Genomic DNA, 23,572 nt, shown 5'->3' on the forward strand with positions numbered 1-23,572 from the left:
TTTCTTAGGCTCCAAAATCATCGTGGACAGTGACTGCAGCCATGAAAGTAAAAGATGCCTGCTTCTTGGCAGAAAAGCTACAAGAAACCTAAACAGTGTACTCAAAAGCAGAGACGTCACTTTGCCAACAAAGGTCCACATAGTCAAAGCTATGGTTTTTCCAATAGTCATGTATGGATGTGAGAGTTGGACCATAGGCTGAGCACCAAAGAATTGGTGCTTTCAAAATGTGGTGATGGAGAAGACTCTCGAGAGCCCCTTGGACTGCAAGGAGATCAAAACAGTCAATCTTAAAGGAAATCAACTCTGAATATTCATTGGAAGGACTGTTGCTAAAGCTCCAATACTTTGGTTACCTGATGCAAAGAGCTGACTTATTGGAAAAGACCCTGATGCTGGGAAAGACTGAAGGCAAAAGGAGAAGGTGGCAGCAGAGGATGAGATGGTTAGCATCACTAGTTCAATGGACAGGAAACTGAGCAAACTCTGGGAGATAGTGGAGGATGGAGAAGCCTGGGATCCCACTCCATGGGATCAAAGAGCTGGATACAACTTAACTGAACAGCAACAACAACAAAATCTTATTAACAAACTTGACTTTATTGGATATTTCAAGAGGTTTAAAACTTGAAAATGAAATATATATAAGGGAAAGAAAGAGGCAACTAATAATAACGAAGTCAATCTAAACATTTCCCTTATTTTCTCATTTCATATTCTAAGCATTAGATTCATATTTTACAGAGGAAGACATTGAAACTCAGAGATTAGGTAATTTATTTAAGGTCACACAGACAATCAGGATGGAAAGTCAGCATTTGAATGTAGCAAAGCCCAAGCACTTTCTGCTGCACCGTAACATTTCCTTGGCATTACCTTTCTCTCCAATCAGCAGCAGTAAGCACAGATTCAAAAGGTAATACATGTATGCCTGTGGCGGATTCATTTTGATATTTGGCAAAACTAATACAATTATGTAAAGTTTAAAAATAAAATAAAATAAAAAAAAAAACACAAAAAAAAACCCAAAAGGTAATACATGTAAAGTACCCAGTACCAAGTCTCGAAAACAGGACACACACAATGAATTGATTTGGAGGTAAGAAGCATTCTACATGCTTAGTTGCTCAGTCGTGTCCAACTCTTTGCAACCCTTTGGACTGTAGTCTACCAGGGTCCTTTCTCCATGGGAGTTTTCAGGCAAGAAAAAATTTTCATGCAAGAATACTGCATGAAAAAAAATTTTCATGCAAAAAATTTTTCATGCTATTTCCTTTTCCAGGGATTCTTTCCAATTCAGGGATCAAACCTAAGTCTCCTGCATTGTAGGCAGATTCTTTACCTGCTGAGCCATCAGGAAGCTGGAGGTAAGGATAGATATAGGTGAATACTAACTTGAAGGTACTAACAGACTGTAACTTAAAAGAAAAGTGGGTATATTTTCATGCAATTTCTATAAGGAGGGCTGAATACCATCTCAAAACAAATGAATTTCTGAAAGAAAAGTTTGTATGACATGAATTTATGCCTAAGTAAATAGAGTATCTCACAGAGTACTAGCTGAGAGCTGACAAGAGTCCCTGACCACAGGAAAACCCAGTAGGATGAAGGAAGGGAGGGAAAAAGAGGAGGAAAGTAAATGGTACAGAAGAGCAGGGGAGAGATCCCCGCATCAGAGCAATAGTTCAGGACAGAGGGGAGGTATTTGATGCTGCTGGAGGTGGCAGCTGATCTATGGCAGTCTGAAGGGAGTGAGAACCACACAGACTATCTGCACCATAGCCCAAAGCAGCATGGAGAGGGACACAGATCCTCCAGTACATGTGGTGGCAGGGAGCTGGAGCACAGTGGTTGAGGAGCACTCTCAGAGCAAGAACTGCTGTTGACTGCAGGGAGAAGGCCTGCAGGAACATGAGGGAGAAGACTGTGGCAGGGAGTGCCTTTCAAGGAAAGCTGGACAGCCAAGGAGGCACGGTGGTACTGCTGAGTTGTGCACAGGGCCTAAGGCCATCACTGTAACCTCTCGCTCTCTCCCCACTCACACACTGGGCAGCTGATCAATAGAGAAAAACCCCACAGAAAGTGGTCCTTTGAGTGCCTGACGTGCCGAGCAATAAAGACCCTGGCCAGAAGGGCCCTTTGAGTGCCTGCTGCACTGAGCAATAGAGAAGGACCCCAGCCAGTAGGGTCTTTGAGCACCTGCTGTGCCAAGCGCCAGAAAAGGACCAACCAGGGAAACCCTTTGAACGCTAGCTGCCAGAGGCTAGAAGAAGTCTCTAAGTGCCTTATCTCCTGTGCCTGTGGCTGCTGGCTTCCCCGAACATCTGGCACCACCAGGTATCCTGTGATCCAAGCAGCTGCACCACCTCCATGCCTAGTCCTCACTAGGGGAGAGTTTCCAGAGGCTAAAAAGCTCCTAATAGTGCCATATTGCCTGTGTCTGTGGCCGCTGGCTCCCCCATGTATCTGGTGCTACCAGGATCCCTGTGATCCAAGCAGCTGCACTACCTCCATGCCTGATCCTCATTAGGGCAGAATTGAGTCCTCCCAGGCAGCCCAAGGAGCAAACTCCTGTGAATGACCACATGCAGAGATGAGGATAAAACCACGACTGAGCTCCACGGCAGAGAGGCTAAAGAAGAGGATCTAAAACCTTTCCACCAGCTGCACAAGCTGCGGAGTAAATCCACAAAACCAACTAAGTAGACTCTGTGTCTATGGAATATATAAAAGGACAATGAGTGTCCACACAAAAGAGAAAGCCCTCGCTCTGGCAACTGAGGACAATGGATGAGGCAAGTACACACATGAGTAGGGTCAGATCAGAGTCTGAGCTGTTCCCATGGCAGGTCCAGAGAGCAGCTCAATACTAGAGAGCCTCCTGGGAGGTGGAGGTGGAACTACAACTCTGCATACATTTTTCTCTATTTTTTCTTTCATTTTCCCCCCTTTTTTCTTCCTTCTTTTCTTTTTCATATTGTTCTCATGTAATTTCTTTATTATTCCTTTAATTTTTATTTTTTTATAACTTACTTTTTCCACTTTAAAAACATCTTATTTTTAAATAAGTTCATTTTATTTTTTCCTAATTTTACAGTCTTCATTGCTTTCTTCTCTTTGACTCTTGTTTTTATTCTTTTTTTCTTTCCTCTCTCTACTTTTCCCTTTGTAAGTGTGTGAATTTCTTTGGGTGCTCTTAAGTGTTGCTCTCACTATCAGTCTTGGGGTTTTGTCTTCTGTGCTGTGAGGCCCGTGAGGTTTTGGTGCTGCAGGCAGGACAGGGTCTAACCGGCACTCAGCCTAGAAGTTCAGAATCACTCCAACCTAGGCTTGGACGAGTAGTGAATGACCTTTTGCTTTTCATGGGCCTTCCCTACCCCTGATGTAGGAGACCTGAGTCCAGGACTTTGGACCACCAGAGAATTTCCAATCCCATGGAACATTAGTCAACAAAAGCTCTCCCAAAGGTCTCCCACAACACTAACAGCAAAGCCCACCCAAAGGCCAGCAAGCTCCAGTGCTGGAGGCCTCATGCCAAAACATTAGCAAGACAGAAACACAACACTGTCCATTAGTAGAAAGGCTGCCAAAAGCCATACGAAGCCCAAAGATACCCCAAAACATACTATCGGACATGGCATTCCACTTCAGAGACAAGGCATGAGACCATAGGCACAAAGTCCTCCCAACCATGACACTGGTCCAACCCCACCCACAGGGGATAGACTCCAGAATTAAGAGGAACTACAACCCTCCAGGCTGCAGAAAGGAGATTTCAAACACAGTAAATTAAACAAAATGAAAAGACAGAGAAACATGCAGTGGACGAAAAACATGGTAAAACCCCAGAAGACCAAACAAATGAAGAGGAAATAAGCACTCTACCTGACAAAGAAATAAGAGTAACTATAGTAAAGATGAACCAAAATCTTGGAAATAAAATGGAGGCACAGATAAATAGACTGGAAGCACAAGCCAAAAAGTTACAACAAATGTTTAACAAGGGACTAGAAGAATTAAAGAACAGACCATCAACAATGAACAACACAATAACTGAGATTAACAAGTACACCAGAGGGAACCAATGGGCAGAGAGAACCAATAGGAATCTATCTGAGGCAGAAGAATGGTAAGTGTAAGAAATAACTGGAGCAGAGCAGAATAAAGAAAAGAGAATAAAAAGAAATGAGGGCAGTCTCTGGGAACTCTGGGACAACATTAAACATAACAACATTTGAATCATAGGGGCCCCAGAAGAAGAAGACAAAATGAAAGGGCATAAAAAAATATTTGAGGAGATTATAGAAGCAAACTTCTCTAAAATGGGAAAGCTAACAGACAACTAAGTCCAGGGAGCACAAAGAGTCCCACTCAGGATAGACCAAAGAGAAACACACCAAGACACATGTTAATCAAACTAACAAAAATTAAGCACAAGCAACAAATATTAAAAGCAGCGAGGGAAAAGCAACAAATAACATATAAGGGGATTACCATGAGGCCAACAGCTGATCTTTCAACAGAAACTGTGCAGGCTGGAAGGAAGTGGCAGGATATGCTTAAAGCGATGAAAAAAAACTTACAGCCAAGATTACTCGAACACAGCAAGGATCTGCTTCAGATTTGAAGGAGAAATCAAAAGCTTTATAGACAAGCAAAAGCCAAGAGAATTCAGCATCACCAAACTAGTTTTATAACAAAGGTTAAAGGAACTCCTTTAGACAGGGGAACACAACAGAAAGAAAAGGCCTACAAAAAACAAACCCAAAACAATAAAGTAAATGGCAATAGCATCATAACATATCAATATTTACCTTAAATGTAATTGGACTAAATGCTCCATCCAAAAGACACAGGTTGGCTGAATGGATACAAAAACAAGACCCCTATATATTCTGTCTACAAGAGACCCACCTCAGACCTAGGGACACACACAGACTGAAAGTGAGGGACTAGAAAAATGTAACCATGCAAATGGAAATAAAAAAAGTGGGAGTAGCAAGACTCAGATAAAATAGATTTTAAATAAAGACTGTTACAAGAGACAAGGAAGGACTCAGAAGATGATATAACAATTATAAATATATTTGCACCTAACATAGGAGCACCTCAATACTAAGACAAATGCTAACAACTCTGAAAGGGGAAATGGACAATAACATGATAATAGTGGGGACTTTAACACCCCACTGACACTAATGGACAGTCTTCCAGACAGAAAATTAATAAGGAAACACAAGCTTTAAAGGACATACTGGACCAGTTGGACCTAACTGATATCTACAGGGTATTTCATCCCAAAACAAAAGATTTTTCACTTTTTTCTCAAGTGCACATGGAACTTTCACTAGGATATATCACATCTTAGCTCATAAATAAAGCCTTATGAAATTAAACAAACAAACAAACAAACCTGAAATCATTTCAAGCATCTTTTCTGACCACAACACTAAGAGACTAGATATCAACTACAGAAAAAAAAGCAGGGAATAAAAACACATGGAGGTTAAGCAATTCAATTCTGAATACCAACAGATCACTAAAGAATTCAAAAAAGAAATCAAAATATACTTTGAAACAAGTGACAATGAAAGCACAACTCAAAACCTATCAGACGCATTAAATGCAGTGCTAAGACGGAAGTTTATAGCAATACAAGCCTAGCTCAAGAAACAAGAAAAACATTGAACAATCTAACCTTACACCAAAAGCAACTAGATAAGGAAGAATAAAACCCCCAAAGTTAGTAGAAGGAAAGAAATCATAAAGATCAGAGCAAAAATAAACAAAAAAGAAATCAAAGACACAACAGCAAAGATCAATAAAACTAAAAGGTGGTTCTTTGAGAAGATGAACAAAATGGACAAACCGTTAGCCAGATTCATCAAGGAAATAAAGGCAGAAGACTCAAATCAATAAAATTAGAAATGAAAAAAGAAAAGTTACATCAAACACAGAAATACAAAGGATCATAAGAGACTACTATGAGCAACCATGTGCCAATAAAATGGATCACCTGGAAGAAATGGACAAATGCTTAGAAAAGCATAACCCTCTAAAATTGAAACAGAAGAAACAAAATATGAACAAACCAATCACAGACACAGAAATTGAAAGTGTTAAAACAAAACAAAACAAAAAACAACCTTCCAACGAATAAAAGCCCAGGATTAGATGGCTTCCCAGGTGAATTCTACCAAAAGTTGAGAGAAGAGCTAATACCTATCCCACCCAAACTCTTTCAGAAAACTGCAGTGAAAGGAAAGTTCCCAAACTCATTCTATGTGGTCACCATCACTCTGATATTAAAACCAGACAAAAATGACACAAAAAGGAAAATTACAGGTCAATATCACTGATGAGCACAGATGCAAAAAATCCTCAACAAGCTTCTAGCAAACAGAATCCAACAACACGTTAAAAACATCATATATCATCTTCAAGCAGGCTTTATCCCAGGGATGCAAGGATTATTCAATTTACAAAGATTAATAACTATGATATACCATATTAACAAATTAAAGATAAAAATCATATGATCATCTCAACAGATGCAGAGAAAGCATTTGACAAAATTCAACACTCATTTATGACAAAAATTCTCCGGAAAGTAGGCATAGAAGGAACATACTTCAACATAATAAAGGCCATATATGACAAACCCATAGCAAATATTATTCTCAATAGTGAAAAACGGAAAGTATTTCCTCTAAAATCAGAAACAAGACAAGGGTGCCTACGCTCACCACTATTATTCAACATAGATTTGGAAGTCCTAGCCACAGCAACTGAGAAGAAAAAGAAACAAAAGGAATTTAGATTGGAAAAGAAATAAAAGTCTCACTGTTTCAGATGACATCATTCTTTACACAGAAAACGCTCAAGATGCCACTAGAAAATTACTAGCACTAATCATTATTAGTGCTAGTATATTGAATATATTAAAGTTTCAGGGTACAAAATTAATATACAGAAATCCCTTGCACTCCTATACACTGACAATGAAAAATAAGAGAAATTAAGGAAAGAATCCCATTCACCATTGCAACAACAATAATAAAATACTTAGGAATAAGTTTTCTAAACTGTGGAAAATTCTGAGAGGTGGGAATATATGACCACCTGATCTGCCTCTTGAGAAACCTGTATGCAGGTCAGGAAGCAACAGTTAGAACTGGACATGGAACAACAGACTGGTTCCAAATAGAAAAGGTGTACATCAAGGCTGTATATTGTCACCCTGCTTATTTAACTTATATACAGAGTACATAATGAGAAACGTTGGACTGGAAGAAGCACAAGCTGGAATCAAGATTGCCAGGAGAAATATCAATAACCTCAGATATACAGATGACAACCACCCTTATGGCAGAAAGTGAAGAGGAACTAAAGAGCCTCTTGATGAAAGTGAAAGAGGAGGGTGAAAAAGTTGGCTTAAAGCTCAACATTCAGAAAACTAGGATCATGGCATCTGGTCCCATCACTTTATGGCAAATAGATGGGGAAACAGTGGAAACAGTGGCTAACTTTATTTTTCTGGGCTCCAAAATCACTGCAGATGGTGATTGCAGCCATGAAATTAAAAGACGCTTACTCCTTGGAAGGAAAGCTATGATCAACCTAGATAGCATATTAAAAAGCAGAGACATTACTTTGTCAACGAAGGTCCATCTAGTCAAGGCTATGGTTTTTCTATTGGTCATGTATGGATGTGAGAGTTGGACCATAAGAAAAGCTGAGCGCCGAAGAATTGATGCTTTGGAACTGTGGTGTTGGAGAAGATTGTTGAGAGTCCCTTGGACTTCAAGGAGATTCACCAGTCCATTCTAAAGGAGATCAGCCCTGGGTTCATGGGAAGGACTGATGTTGAAGCTGAAACTCCAATCCTTTGGTCACCTGATGCGAAAAGCTGACTCATTGGAAAAGACCCTGATGCTGGGAAAGACTGAGGGCAGGAGGAGAAGGGGACAACAGAGGATGAGGTGGTTGGATGGCATCACTGACTCAATGGACATGGGTTTGGGTGGACTCTGGGAGTTGGTGATGGACAGGGAGGCCTGGCGTGCTGCGGTTCATCGGGTTGCAGAGTTGGACACGGCTGAGCGACTGAACTGAACTGAAACTTAAAAGCTTTTGCACAATGAAGGAAATTATAAGCAAAGTAAATAACAACTCTCAGAATGGGAGGAAATAATAGCAAATGAAACAACTGACAAAGGATTAATGTCAAAAATATACAAGCAGCTCATGAAGCTCGATACCAGAAAAACAAACAGCAACATCAAGAAGTGGGCAGAAGACCTAAAAAGATATTTCTCCAAAGAAGACATAAAGATGACTAACAAACACATGAAGATTCTCAACACCACTAGTAGAGAAATACATATCAAAACCACAATGAGGTATCATCTCACACTGGTCAGAAGAGCCATCATCAAAAAGTTTACAAACATAAATGCTGGAGAGGGTGTGGAGAATAGGGAACCCTCTTGCACTGTTGGTAGGAATGCAAATCGATACAGCCACTATAGAGAACAGTATGCTGCTAAGTCACTTCAGTTGTGTCCAACTCTGTGCAACCCCACAGACAGCAACCCACCAAGCTCCCCCGTCCCTGGGATCCTCCAGGCAAGAATAGTGGAGTGGGTTGCCATTTCCTTCTCCAAATAGAGAAGAGAACAGTATAGACAATCCTTAAAAAAAAAAGATATATGAATAAAAAAACATCCTATGACCCAGCAATCCCACTGCTAGGAAACCATAATTGAAAAGACACATGCACCCCAATGTTCATCGCAGCACTATTTACAATAGCCAGGACATGGAAACAACCTAGATGTCCATCAGCAGATGAGTGGACAAAGAATTTGTGGTACATATACACAATGGAACATTACTCAGCCATAAGAAGGAATGCACTTGACTCAGTTCTAATGAGGTGGATGAACCTAGAGCCTATTATACAGAGTGAAATAACTCAAAAGAGAAGGACAAATATTGTATATTATTGGAATCATATATTATTGGAATGCACACACATATACATATACGGAATCTAGAAAGATGGTACTGATGTACCTATCCCAGGGCAGCGATGGTGATGCAGACATTGAGAACAGACTTTGGACACAAGGGGAAAGGAGAGGGTGGAGTGAACTGAGAGAGTAGCACTGAAACATATACCATGCTGCTAAGTCGCTTCAGTCATGTCCGACCCTGTGCGACCTCATAGACAGCAGCCCACTAGGCTCCCCCGTCCCTGGGATTCTCCAGGCAAGAACACTGGAGTGGGTTGCCATTTCCTTCTCCAATGCATGGAAGTGAAAAGTGAAAGTGAAGTCGCTTAGTCCTGTCCAACTCTTCGCGACTTCATGGACTGCAGCCTACCAGGCTCCTCCGTCCATGGGATTTTCCAGGCAAGAGTACTGGAGTGGGGTGCCTTTGCCTTCTCCAAACATACACCATACCATATGTAAAATTAAGATAGTCAGTGGAAATTTACTGTATGACATAGGGAGCTCAAATCTGGTGCTCTGTGATAATCCAGAGGGGTAGGATGGGGTAAGAGGTGGGAGGGAGGTTCAAGAGGGAGGCAACACGCATATACCTATGGCTGATTCATGCTGATATACAGCATAAACCAATACAATATTGTAAAGCGATCATCCTCCAATTAAAAACAAGTAAGTTAAAAAATTAAGGTGCAACAGCTGTTAAGTGAAATAATTCCAATAAATCCTCTGTGAGTTATTGCTTAACTCTGGATAAAAACTTTATCACCTATAAGTCATTAATTATTAAAATAACACCATAATTAGAAGAAAACAGTAGAAACAGTAATGTTATACTGGAAAAGCAAAATCAAATATAGGTTTAAAGAAATATGAAGTGCTATGATGGATCTATCTATTTCAAGAAATATACAATGCTAATAAATAAAACACTCAATATGTTTGCTATCTATCCCCACAATGTATACCAGTATTTTATAGATTAATTCCCATGATGTTACATGCAAAGAGATTGTAAAGATTCTTTTTAGGTAGTAGAATTTCATTGCATAAAATTTTACTTGAAGTAGGTGTGTGCTCAGAATAGACTTTAGAAATTTTCCTTGTTTCCTGGGTATAAATCATGGAAAAGCAAAATTCCAGTCATGAAAATTTGAGTTATTCTTAACAACTGTGAAAAGAGAAGTGATCTATTTTATAAAGCAATTCACTATAAAGTTTCTTTAAAATAGAAAATTCATCAATAATTAGTAAAATCTGATTGATAAAACTTTTCAAGAGTGTACATTATATAAAGGACAAATTCTAAGGCTTTCTTGAATGGTTACTATAATAGGATTTGATCTTTTAAAAAGAATGCAAGACTTGAAAAATGCAAAAAACTAATTTATCTATATTAAAGTGAGAATTTAAACATTATAGAAAGTAAATACAAATTTTAATTACACTTGCATAGACAAATGTTTAGAAGTACATACAAATGATTAATTTGGGCTTCCTGTTTTCTATAAGCACTGCTTTACAATGCTTGACTTTAAAGTGAAAGCCACTCAGTCGTGTCTGACTCCTTGCGGCCCCCATGGACTATACAGTCCATGGAATTCTCCTGGTCAGATTACTGGAGTGGGTAACCTTTCCCTTCTCCAAGGGATCTTCCCAATCCAGGGATCAAGCCCAGGTCTCCCGCATTGCAGGCGGATTCTTTACCAGCTGAACCACAAGGGAAGCCCAAGAATACTGGAGTGGGTAGCCTATCCCTTCTCCAGTGGATCTTCCAGACCCAGGAATTGAACCAGGGTCTCCTGCATTACAAGTGGATTCTTTACCTACTGAGATATTCCTGAGGGTAAACACAATTAATCATTTGTATGCACTTCTAAACCTTTGCCCTGGGAATAGGTACATTGCTACCCAAGGCAGCAATGGTGGCGTAGACACTGAGAACAGACTTTGGACACATAGGGGAAAGGAGAGGGTGGAGTGAATTGAGAGAGTCACATGCATACTGTTGTATATTCTCACCCTGGGTTAGAGGGGAGGTGTGCCACTATTTGACCCCTGATTTAGAGCTAAACCTTCTCTGACATAAATAAGGGCTATTTTTTAATTGAAAAGCCTAGCACACGTCCATTGCAGGAACTTCCAACAAAAATTTTACCTGAAACTGTTTATTTTTTAAAAAGTGGTTAAATAAAGCTAGATTCAATGCAATCCCTATCAAGCTACCAATGGTATTTTTCACAGAGCTAGAACAAATAATTTCACAATTTATATGGAAATACAAAAATCTCGAATAGCCAAAGCAATGTTGAGAAAGAAGAATGGAACTGGAGGAATCAGCCTACCTGACTTCAGGCTCTACTACAAAGCCACCATCAAGACAGTATGGTACTGGCACGAAGACAAAATATAGATCAATGGAACAAAATAGAAAGCCCAGAGATAAATCCACGCACCTATGGACACCTTATTTTTGACAAAGGAGGCAAGAATGTACAATGGTGAAAAGACAATCTCTTTAACAAGTGGTGCTGGGAAAACTGGTCAACCACACTTGTAAAAGAATGCAACTAGAACATTTTCTAACACCATACACAAAAATAAACTCAAAATGGATTAAAGATCTACACATAAGACCAGAAACTATAAAACTCCTAGAGGAGAACACAGGCAAAACACTCTCTGACATAAATCAGAGCAGGATCCTCTATGACCCACCTCCCAGAATATTGGAAATAAAACCAAAAATAAACAAATGGGACCTAATTAAAATTAAAAGCTTTTGCACAACAAAGGAAACTCTAAGCAAGGTGAAAAGACAGCCTTCAGAATGGGAGAAAATAATAGCAAATGAAGCAACTGACAAACACCTAATCTCAAAAATATACAAGCAACTCCTATAGCTCAATTCCAGAAAAATAAACGACCCAATCAAAAAATGGGCCAAAGAACTAAATAGACATTTCTCCAAAGAAGACATACAGATGGCTAACAAACACATGAAAAGATGCTCAACATCACTCATTATCAGAGAAATGCAAATCAAAACCACAATGAGGTACCATTTCACGCCAATCAGAATGGCTGCTATCAAAAAGTCTACAAGCAATAAATGCTGGAGAGGGTGTAGAGAAAACCCTCTTATACTGCTGGTGGGAATGCAAACTAGTACAGCCACTATGGAGAACAGTGTGGAGATTCCTTCAAAAACTGGAAATAGAACTGCCATATGACCCAGCAATCCCACTGCTGGGCATACACATCGAGGAAACCAGAATTGAAAGAGACACGTGTACCCCAATGTTCATTGCAGTGCTGTTTATAATAGCCAGGACATGGAAGCAACCTAGATGTCCATCAGCAGATGAATGGATAAGAAAGCAGTGGTACATCTACACAATGGAGTATTACTCAGCCATTAAAAAGAATACATTTGAATCAGTTCTAATGAGGTGGATGAAACTGGAGCCTATTATACAGAGTGAAGTCAGCCAGAAAGAAAAACACCAATATAGTATACTATCGCATATATACAGAATTTAGAAAGATGGTAAAGATAACCCTGTATGCAAGACAGCAAAAGAGACACAGATGTATAGAACAGTCTTTTGGACTCTGTGGGAGAGGGAGAGTGTGGGATGATTGGGGGGAATGCCATGGAAACATGTATAATATCATATAAGAAACGAATCACCAGTCCAGTTTCAATACAGGATCCTTGGGGCTGGTGCACTGGGGCGACCCAGAGAGATGGTATGGGGAGGGACGTGGGAGGGGGGTTCAGGATGAGGAACATGTGTATGCCCGTGGCAGATTCATGTTGATGTGTGGCAGAACCAATATAATATTGTAAAGTATTTAGCCTCCAATTAAAATAAATAAATTTAAATTAAAAAAATATAGCAGAATTAAAGACAATTTCTGCCTTCTCTCTCTACTTCCCCTAAAAAATAATTTCCCTTGAATTTTATAGATAATCAAGGTCAAACTGTGAAAACACAACCATTCTTTATTTAAGCCACCACTAATGCAAAGATGAAAGTGAAAAGTCTCTCAGTCCTGTCTGACTCTTTGTGACCCCATGGACTATACAGTCCATGGAATTCTCCAGGTCAGAATACTGGAGTGGGCAGCCTTTCCCTTCCCCATGGGATCTTCCCAACCCAAGGATCGAACCCACATCTCCCGCATTGCAGGTGGATTCTTTAGCAGCTGAGCCACAAGAGAAGCCCAAGAATACTAGAGTGGGTAGCCTATCCCTTTTCCAGGGGATCTTCCTGACCCAGGAATCCAACTGGGGTCTCCTGCATTGCAGGCAGATTCTTTACCAACTGAGCTATCAGAGAAGCCCCAATCCAAAGATATAACATTGCAAACAATCCAAAAGCCATTTTCATATGGCACAAAAGTGTATTTCTATACTATTCATTGGCAGAATATTTTCATAAGTAAATTTTGATTAGGCATCTATTGAAAGTAATTTACATTTTCTGATCAACCCAATGACTAAAGAGTGTGTCATCTGGGGGCAGCCAGGGATGCTGCTTGAGTCTGACAACTTGCTGAGTACAAATAGGAGACTGGGGCTTCCCTGGTAGCTCACACAGTAAAGGACCTGTCTGCAATGTGGGAGACCTGGGTTTGATCCCTAGGTCAGAAAGATTGCCTGGAGAAGGGAATGGCTACCCACTCCAGTATTCTTGCCTGGAGAATTCCATGGACAGAGGAGACTGGTGGGTTACAGTCCAGGGGTTGGAAAGAGTCAGACAGGATTGAGCGACTAATTAAAAAAAAAAAAAAGAGGAGACTGAGCTAAGTATTTTGAAAGTTTCACTTGTTGGGATTTGGCTATATAATTTATTTTAGACCATCAAAAAATGCCATGCAATTCTTCAACATAGGCAAATCAAACAATCTGATACACCATATTAACAAATTGAAAGATAAAAACCATATGATAATCTCAATAGATGCAGAAAAAGCCTTCGACAAAATTCAGCACTCATTTCTGATTAAAACTCCTCAAAAAATGGGCACAGAAGGAACCTACTTCAACATAGTAAAGGCCATATACGATAAGCCCAGAGCAAACATTCTTCTCAATGGTGAAAAATTGAAAGCATTCCCCCTAAGACCAGGAAAAACACAAGGGGGTCCACTCTCACCAGTATTATTCAACATAATTTTGGCAGTCCTAGCTACAGAAATCAGAGAAGAAAAATAAATGAAGAAATCCAGATCAGAAAAGAAAAGGTAAAGCTCTGTTTACAGATGACATGATACAATACGTAGAAAACCCTACAGATACTATCAGAAAATTACTAGAGCTAATCAGTGAATTTAGCAAAGTCACAGGATATAAAATCAATACACAGAAATCACTTGCATTCCTATATACTAACAATGAAAAATCAGAAAGATAAATTAAGGAATCAATCCCATTCACCATTTAAACAAAAGGAATAAAATATCTAGGAATAAACCTACCTAAGGGACAAAAGAACTATATACAGAAAATTATAAGACACTGATGAAAGAAATCAAAGATGACATAAACAAATGGAGAGATATTCCATGTTCCTGGGTAGGAAGAATCACTATTGTGAAAATGACTATACTACCAAATGCAATCTAGAGATTCAATGTGATCCCTACCAAATTACCAATGGCATTTTTCACAGAACTAGAACAAAAAATTGCACAATTCATATGGAAACACAAAAGACCCCAAATAGCCAAAGCAGTCTTGAGAAAGAATGGAGCTGGAGCAATCAACCTTCCTGACTTCAGGTTATATTACAAAGCTACAGTCTTTAAGACAGTATGACACTGGCACAAAACAGAAATATAGACCAAAGGAACAAGATAGAAAGCCCAGAAATAAATCCATAAACCTATGGGTACCTTGTATTTGACAAAGGAGGCAAAAATACAGAATGGGGCAAAGACAGCCTCTTCAATAAGTGGTGCTGGGGAAACTGTAGTTATATAAAAAAGAACGAAATTAGAACACCTCCTAAGACCATTCACAAAGATAAACTCAAAATGGAAGACCAAATGGTCAAATGTAAGACCAGAAACTTTAAAACTCTTAGAGGAAAGTATAGGCAGAACACTGGATGACATAAATCAAAGCAAGATCCTTTATGATCCACCTCCTAGAGTAACAGAAAAAAAAAGCAAAAGTAAACAAGTGGGGCCTAATTAAACTTAAAAGCTTTTGCACAGGAAAGAAAACTATAAACAAGGTGAAAAGACAACCCTCAGAATGGGAGAAAATAATAGCAAATGAAACAACTGACAAAGGACGAATTTCCAAAATATACAAGCAGCTCATATAACTCAATACCAGGAAAACAAACGACCCAATCAAAAAGTGTGACAAAGACCTCAACAGACATTTCTCCAAAGAAGACATACAGATGGCTAACAAACACATTGAAAAGATGCTCAACATCACTCATTACTACAGAAATGCAAATCAAAACTACAATGATATATCACCTCACACCGGTAGGAATGACCATCATCAAAAAGTCTACAAACAATAAATGCTGGAGAGAGTGTGGAGAAAAGGGAACACTCTTGCACTGTTGGTGGGAATGTAAATTGATACAGCCACTCTGGAAGACGGTATGGAGATTCCTTAAAAAACTAGGAATAAAACCACCCTATTATCCAAAGAAATCCCACTCTTAGGTATATACCCTGAGGAAAGCAAAACTGAAACAGACACATGTAACCCAATGTTCATTTAAGCACTATTTACAATAGCTAGAACATGGAAGCAACCTAGATGTCCATCAACAGATGAATGTATAAAGAGTGTAAGTGGTACATACACACAAAGGAATATTACTCAGCCATAAAAAGGAACACACGAGTCAGTTCAAGTGAGGTGGATGAACCTAGAGCCTATAATACAGAGTGAAGTAAGTCAGAAAGAGAAATATAAATATCGTATACTAACAAATATATATGGAATCTAGAAAGATAGTACTGATGAATTTATTTGCAAGGCAGCAATGGAGAAAACAGACCTAGAGAACAGACTTATGGACATGGAGAGAGGGGAGGAGATGGTGAGATGTGTGCAGAGAGTAACAAGGAAACTTACATCATCATATGTAAAATATATAGCCAATGGGAATTTGCTGTATGTTTCAGGGAACCCAAATAGGGGCTCTGTATCAAGTAGAGGGGTGGGATGGGGAGGGAGATGGAGGGAGGTTCAAGAGGGAGGGGACATATGTATACCTATGGCTGATTCATGTTGATGTTTGACAGAAAACAACAAAATTCTGTAAAGCAATTATCCTTCAATTAAAAATAAATAAATTTAAAAAATGAAAAAAATGCAATCCCTACATAGATTTCATGTTAAATCAGTACACCATTCATAGAACTATCAGATATATCCTCACCTTTAAAAATGTGGTAAAGACCACACCTTACATAAAAGGATTCACGTATTAGTGGAAAAGCATTGCTGCATTCCTTTGAACATAAAAAGGCTCTGAATTAAAATGCCATTAAAAATTATTGAATAAATTAGTGACTGAAAAGCCATCCAATTTTGACATATTACGAAAAACTCTTACGATGCCATAGAAATAGTATTTAGCTTCAGTAGGCAAAATGGTCATTTCAATAGATATTTAGCCTGTTTTTCCACTTCAAATTTCACTAATTAATCACTAATTACTCTAACCTATAATGTCTAAAAGCAATCAGAACTCAATCTTTTATTAATCTTTATCTTTATTCATATCTAAAGTCGCTAAAAATCTGCCTTTTACCTTTGCACGGGGATCACTTTATGATAAAAAGTAAGCAAAAGTTTATGCATAACCAAACATGTACAGTGGTTAAAATAACTCATCTTTAGTATTCTGATTTCTAATTGTTTCAAAAAATAAAACTTTTACAATATGTGGAACATGCATGTTTGTGTACCACTGGATGTAAGATTCACTTTTGAATCAATTTTAAAGCAACAGATCACCAGCTCTCAAAAGGCTTTACGTTTCTCATAAAGAATAGGTCTTATCAAATAAACTCAGAACAGAAGTCATGCTTTCTATTATTTAACAGAGAATTCTGGTCCTGATAAAAAGCAAATAAACGATACACATAGAAGAAATCCAGCAGGTCCCAAATGAGTAGTACAAAGCTTCCCACTTACTTGGTACTGGGCCGCTTTTGCAGGGCTTTATCCAGGATAAGAGATGGAGCACTCCTCCTCCTTTCTGCTAATGTTTTCATTTTCTGTTGAGGGGGAAAAGACACACAATGAAGATCACATGGCTTGTAAAGCCAGTAAATAACAACTTTCAATCCAACTCAGCAAGTTTTGTATGCCTATGCCTGCCTATCAAGAAGTGTGCAATCTTATTATGGAAATAAAATGGTAACATCTAAACCAAGATAGTTAAGTGTTAAAAAGTGGTATAGGCAGTTAAGCATTTCTTATGGTCAGAGAATAAGGAGATAAAATATTGACTAGAGTATTTGAGAAAACAGCATCACAACCATTATCATCAATTGCAGTTTTATTGCTTATTACATGCCAGGCCCCATGCCAAAGACAGGACTGGATTAATTTATACTCCAAAATAGCATCAGAGTAGCTGATAGCTCTATCTCATTTGCAGGGTCGGCCCCAAAACTGGGCTTTAGGGAAAGATAGAATTTGAAAAGACCAAGTAAAGGGAGAAGGTAAGTTGCCAAAGCACAAGATGGAGACTATTTACACAATAGACATTTAAAGTTAAATATTTACACATTTAGGAATCTGTTCTTCAAAACAGTTTTTTTGTTTATTGTAACTTAGAAAAAAGATTTTTTTTTTTCTTTTCTAAGTGGTATGTAAATATAGGATTAATTGGATAATTCGGTACTGTGTTCTACAGGACCTAAACTTTGTGGTGAGGTTATATTCAATTTGATTTATCCAGATAATTACTCTCTAAATTTTCAGTCTTATAGATTTAACACCTCAAGAAAGAGTCCAAGGGTGAGCCACTGGATATAAATGTGTAAAATTTACCATCTAGTCACAGACAGCCATGAATGAAGTTCAGGCTGCATTACCAAAGCATCCCTCCTGCTCTGCCCTCTCACCCTTTCTTGGCCAGGAGTCTCACCCACTACCTGAGTAGACCTAGGCCAGCCATGTTTGGGGCTGGGTACTACTCTAAGAAAAAACACATAAAACCAAGTAGCTCAGCGTCTCATTACATGATTCACAAAGGAACAGCTTCTTAATTAATAAAATGTAGACCATCCCAAGGAAGAGAAAAGAAATCATCCCATGACAAGGGGACACTAGACTTCTTTGGCACAATTCTTTCCCCCTCAATTCACCATGCCCCCACAGATCTCTCCCAAATCACTGCTGTCAGCAGGGTCATGGCCTCAGTGTTGCTGTTCCCTCCATTAATCCTTTGGCTCACATGTGAAGACAAAATGCCCTAATCTCCTTGGTATAGCTCAGACAACTGAAACAATCGTATAAAACATTAATAAAGAACAGGAAACAAACGGGTAAGAAATACAGAATACCTTACTTATCAATCAGGAGACTGAATCAGTCTCAGGGCAGGTTAAACTGCATAAAGTTTTTAACATGATATATATGTGGTGCCCTCCTTCTGAAGAGAAAGCCCACAGTTTTCATCAGATTCCCAGAAGAATCCATAATCCCTCTGAACCCCAGTGATTTCGATAAACTATTTTATATGTTATAGCTTGTAAGCTGTATCTTAACTGTTTCCACTGGTCACATCTCCTGGGGACACAACTCTCAGGAATCTAGCACTCTGAGGCCAGTGTAAATGTAGAGGTTGCAGGGTGAAGGGAAGTCTGGGAGACAAGTATTACCAGTGGGCTGTTCCCATATGAAGAGTCTCAATTCTGGAAGATTGGGTTGACTTTACTTAGAAAGGTGATGGTTCCTTACTATGTAGATTTTCTGCAGGATTCTGTTTCACCTTCAGGTCTAGATTTGATTCCTATTTCATTTCTGGAATTTGAATCCTTTTATTCAGGATCTAGGTACTATGCTTTGAACTCTGAAATACGCCCAATCCTTTAAGCTTGACCTGGGCCCCTTACCCTTGGTCTGTTTTGACCTTGAGTTTCTGCCTAGCCTTTCTGAGTGAGGGGCTGGGGGGTGTGTGGAGGGGTGACATTCCTGCACCTATCTCAGCAGTCTTCCTTCTGCTGCTCCTAATCCTCTGACACCACTTTCAGCAGATCCAAGTGCCTAAACAAGATCTTCATTAACATATGATTTCTAATTCTGAGCTCCTTGGCTTTCAAGCTTACAAAGAATTTGGAAAGGATTCAAAAGACAGCCATAAAAATGATTTAAAATGTGGAAAAAAGAAAGAAATTTAAGTTAAAATGATCTGACAAGTTAAAATGATTCTTCATTTGGAAACAGTAAGTCTCCAAGGTAATGCAGAGTTATTATACAGAGGATACCAAGTGTCTTCCAAAGAAGATAAGGTGAAAAGAAATGTGGCTATACTGTAGACTGAGAATCCAGGTTGATCCTGGGCAGTGGGTTTATCAAGAAATTTATAAAAGCTGTGAAAGAAATCATGCACTAACTTCAAGGGGTTCAGAAACCCCCTAATATGGATTCTTTAGGGATCCATGGACTCCAGATTCGAAACTTTTTGATATAAAGAAATATTTCTGAGTGATGGCTATTAAACACGAGCATGGATAATTAAAGAAGAGTGACAATTTTCTTTGCAAAGATGCTTTTAAAATAGTTTTTCATAGAGGTCTAATATAGCAGACTATTTGTACCTATTTGTATGCAGTAATTAGACTGTTTTCTTAGTTATGGGCTTCCCTGGTGGCTCAGCTGGTGAAGAATCCGCCTGCAATGCAGGAGACCTGGGTTCGATCCCTGGGTTGGGAAGAACCTGGAGAAGGGAATGGCTACACTCCAGTATTGTGGTCTGGAGGATTCCATGGACTGCACAGTCCATGGGGTCGCAAGGAGTCGGACTCAACTGAGCGACTTTCACTTTTCTTAGTTATAAATTGGTAGACGTGTGACAAATCAAATGTGGGGTGAATCTACCTCATTTGGTGGACTCATATTCAGATATTGCAGTCAAACTACAGGCAAAATAATATTTGAAGTCCTATTGTTTGTACTGAGACTCACTTCACTACTAATCAGATACGCAGCCTAAGGTAATTCACACACTCCTCTGGGTCTCCATTTCCTTATACAGAAAGTGAGAAAATTTGGACTACATAGTCTCTTAGGTGACTTCTATTTCTGATATTCTCATGGTAAATGTCTACCAAAGATTCACCCTGGATATGCAAGAAAATAAACGTTATATACACAATGAGTTTAGAATTCATAGGATTCACTTCTCTAAGTAACAAAAAGTCTTAAGAGTTGTCAATATAATGGGAATCTAGGTATTAATTAATTCAAAGTACACTTTTTTTTTTTTTTGCTCAAAAGTGTAGCAAAATAAAGAACCAATGGTGACTTCAAAAAAAATTCACTCATCTGGCAAAGAATCTGTTCTCAGGCAATAAAGACTTAGATTTTTTTGGTTTATTGACAACTGTGAAATAAAAGACACAAAAATAGAAGGAGACTACTGATTCCTTTCTAAATCTATAATAATACAAACTTGTCAGGACAGGTTGAAGCTATGGTCATATCAGCACCAACAAATTTCCCAGTTGCTCAGTGACAGAGAAAACTACGATACTTTGCCTCACAGGAAATGAGCAGATAGGTTTAAAACAGTGTATGTTTTCTTTGTGAGGTTAAAATCACAATCCACCGTGTGGCTTTTCAGAATGCCCAAATGCTTGATATCTATATTGAGATTACCTCACAAATATTAGATGCCATTCTGAAACTGAGTAGTTTTTAAAAGATAATCTTGTAAATCGATAAACATTAGGCAAAAAATCAACTGCATTAATCTTTTAGAAGTGATTTTCTTGACTTTGTACCAATTAATTAAGCCAAGGCTTAAGAAACCCCCAAAAACTAAACAAGACTTTTATATAAGCTGAAAAACAAATTATAAAGTAGGATTTATTTACTCCTCTGCTAGCAAATGGGAACAATGAGGAGAGGCTTGGACAGAGTTGTAAAAGGGAATTGTGATTAAATTTTAAAAACTGACATCTTTAAAAACTGCTGCTGCTGCTGCTAAGTTGCTTCAGTCATGTCCGACTCTGTGCGACCCCATAGACAGCAGCCCACCAGGCTCCCTGTCCCTGGGATTCTCCAGGCAAGAACACTGGAGTGGGTTGCCATTTCCTCCTCCAATGCATGAAAGTGAAAAGTGAAAGTGAAGTCGCTCAGTCGTGTCTGACTCTTAGCGACCCCATGGACCGCAGCCCACCAGGCTTCTCCATCCATGGGATTTTCCAGGCAAGAGTACTGGAGTGGGGTGCCATTGCCTTCTCCGATCTTTATACTAGTAGCCATTTATTAGGAAAGTATAACATGAACACTGCTGTTGCTGCTGCTAAGTCGCCTCAGTTGTGTCCGACTCTGTACGACCCCAGAGATGGCAGCTCACTAGGCCCCGCTGTCCTTGGGATTCTCCAGGCAAGAACACTGGAGTGGGTTGCCATTTCCTCCTCCAATGCATGAAAGTGAAAAGTGAAAGTGAAGTCGCTCAGTCGTGTCCGACTCTTAGCGATCCCATGGACTGCAGCCTACCAGGCTCCTCCGTCCATGGGATTTTCCAGGCAAGAGTACTGGAGTGGGGTGCCATTGCCTTCTCTAACATGAACACTAGACAGAAATTAAATCTTTGGTTTCCTAAGCTGCCCCCTCTGCAGCTATATTCAGTATTAGAGGCAAAAAACCTATTCTGCAAAAGAATAAATGAATAGAGGTAAATGAAGATAAAAACCAAATGCCTATAATTATTCTTTTATGTTTCAATAATAATACAAAACTATAGCAACATTACCAGCTAATCTGGAAGGTGCTTTCCACTTCAATTCTTTTTTTAATTGGTTACATGAACTAAATGTTGAATTCCTGTGTTCCTAACTAACTTTATAGTTATGCCTCAGTTAAAGCATTTCACATTATAATTATCTATCTCTTTCTTGAGAGCAAGGGCTATGTCCAAACGTTCTCCCATCTTTTCAAACTTTATCCTATCTTTCAACAATTACTGAAATTCTCCTCTGTGGCAGGCCTATCCTTGTATTACTAGAGCCTAGTATAATACCTGGTACAAACTATATACTTAATAAATGAAGGTTTTCAGTGAATTTTAAAATGTACTCATTCTCCACATCTATGCTACTGTTTCCAACACGCACACACAGAAAGGCAAACAGACTTACTTAAAGGGTTCTGTTGGAACACTGTCACTAAGGAAATGTAAGCATCTGCTATGGAACCGGATGGTGAGAGTCATCCTTATACATTGCAAACTACAGCTTTTGACACAGTGTTGACATTTACATTGAGCTTCCCTGATAGCTCAGTTGGTAAAGAATCCGCCTGCAAAGCAGGAGATTCCGGTTCAATTCCTGATTGGGAAGTTCCCCGGGAGAAGGGTTAGGCTACCCCCTCCAGTATTCTTGGGCTTCCTTGGTGGCTCAGCTGGTAAAGAATCCGCCCACAATGCGGGAGACCTGGGTTCGATCCCTGGGTTGGGAAGATCCCCTGGAGAAGGGAAAGGCTACCCACTCCAATATTCTGGCCTGGAGAATTCCATGGACTGTATAGTCTATGGCGTCACAAAGAATGGATATGAATGAGCAACTTTCACTGACATTTACATTATCATGGAGTTTCATGGTAAACATCTGTTGTATTATAAAAGTTAATCATTTGCCAACAAATGGTGCTGGGACAACTGGATATACATGCAAAAGAATGAAGTTGGATTCATATCTTATACCATATACAAAGATTAACTCAAAATGGATCAACAATCTAAAAGAGCTGAAGCTATAAAAAAATGCTAGAAGAAAACATAGGAATAAATAGCTGTGACCATGGACTAGGTAATGGTTTCTTAGATATGACCCCAAAAGCACAAACAACAACAAAAATTAAATTGAACACCATCAAGGTTAAAATTTCTGTGCTTCAAAGGACATTATTAAGAAACTGAAAAGAAAGCCCACAGAATCGGAGGACATTTTTGCAAATCATATATCTGATAAGGGGCTTGTATCCAGAATATTTAAAGAATTGTTACAATTCAATAAAGTAGGCTAATTTAAAAATGGATCTGAATAGGAAGTTCTTTTAAGAAGATATAAACGGCCAAAAAGCACAAGAAAAGATGCTCAACATTGTCAGCCACCAGGAAAGCACAAATTAAAACTATGAAATTCCACTTTATACTCATCAAGATGAGTTAATATCTTATTATCAAGATAATCAATTACTATCAAGATAATAAAAAGACAACAAGTGTAAGGATGTGGAGAAATTAAACTTATTCACGGCTGGTAGGAATGTAAAATGGTGATGCCACTTCGGAAGTTCTGCAAATGGTGAAACACTGAGTTACCATACAATC

General features: G+C 38.9%; 1 protein-coding gene across 5 annotated transcripts in view; it reads right to left on the reverse strand.

The window, feature by feature from the left end:
• Nucleotides 1-23,572, reverse strand: part of ARHGAP20 (Rho GTPase activating protein 20) — a 219,124-nt gene that overhangs the window by 178,428 nt on the left and 17,124 nt on the right. For all 5 annotated transcript variants that reach the window (XM_070803387.1, XM_070803384.1, XM_070803388.1 and 2 more), the window contains exon 2: nt 17,197-17,279. In XM_070803387.1, the coding sequence (XP_070659488.1) occupies nt 17,197-17,276 (80 nt within the window). In that variant the 5' untranslated portion in view covers nt 17,277-17,279. The remainder of the gene's footprint in view (nt 1-17,196; nt 17,280-23,572) is intronic.

The sequence above is a fragment of the Bos indicus genome, chromosome 15 (assembly GCF_029378745.1).
Source record: "Bos indicus isolate NIAB-ARS_2022 breed Sahiwal x Tharparkar chromosome 15, NIAB-ARS_B.indTharparkar_mat_pri_1.0, whole genome shotgun sequence".
Lineage (NCBI taxonomy): Eukaryota > Metazoa > Chordata > Mammalia > Artiodactyla > Bovidae > Bos > Bos indicus.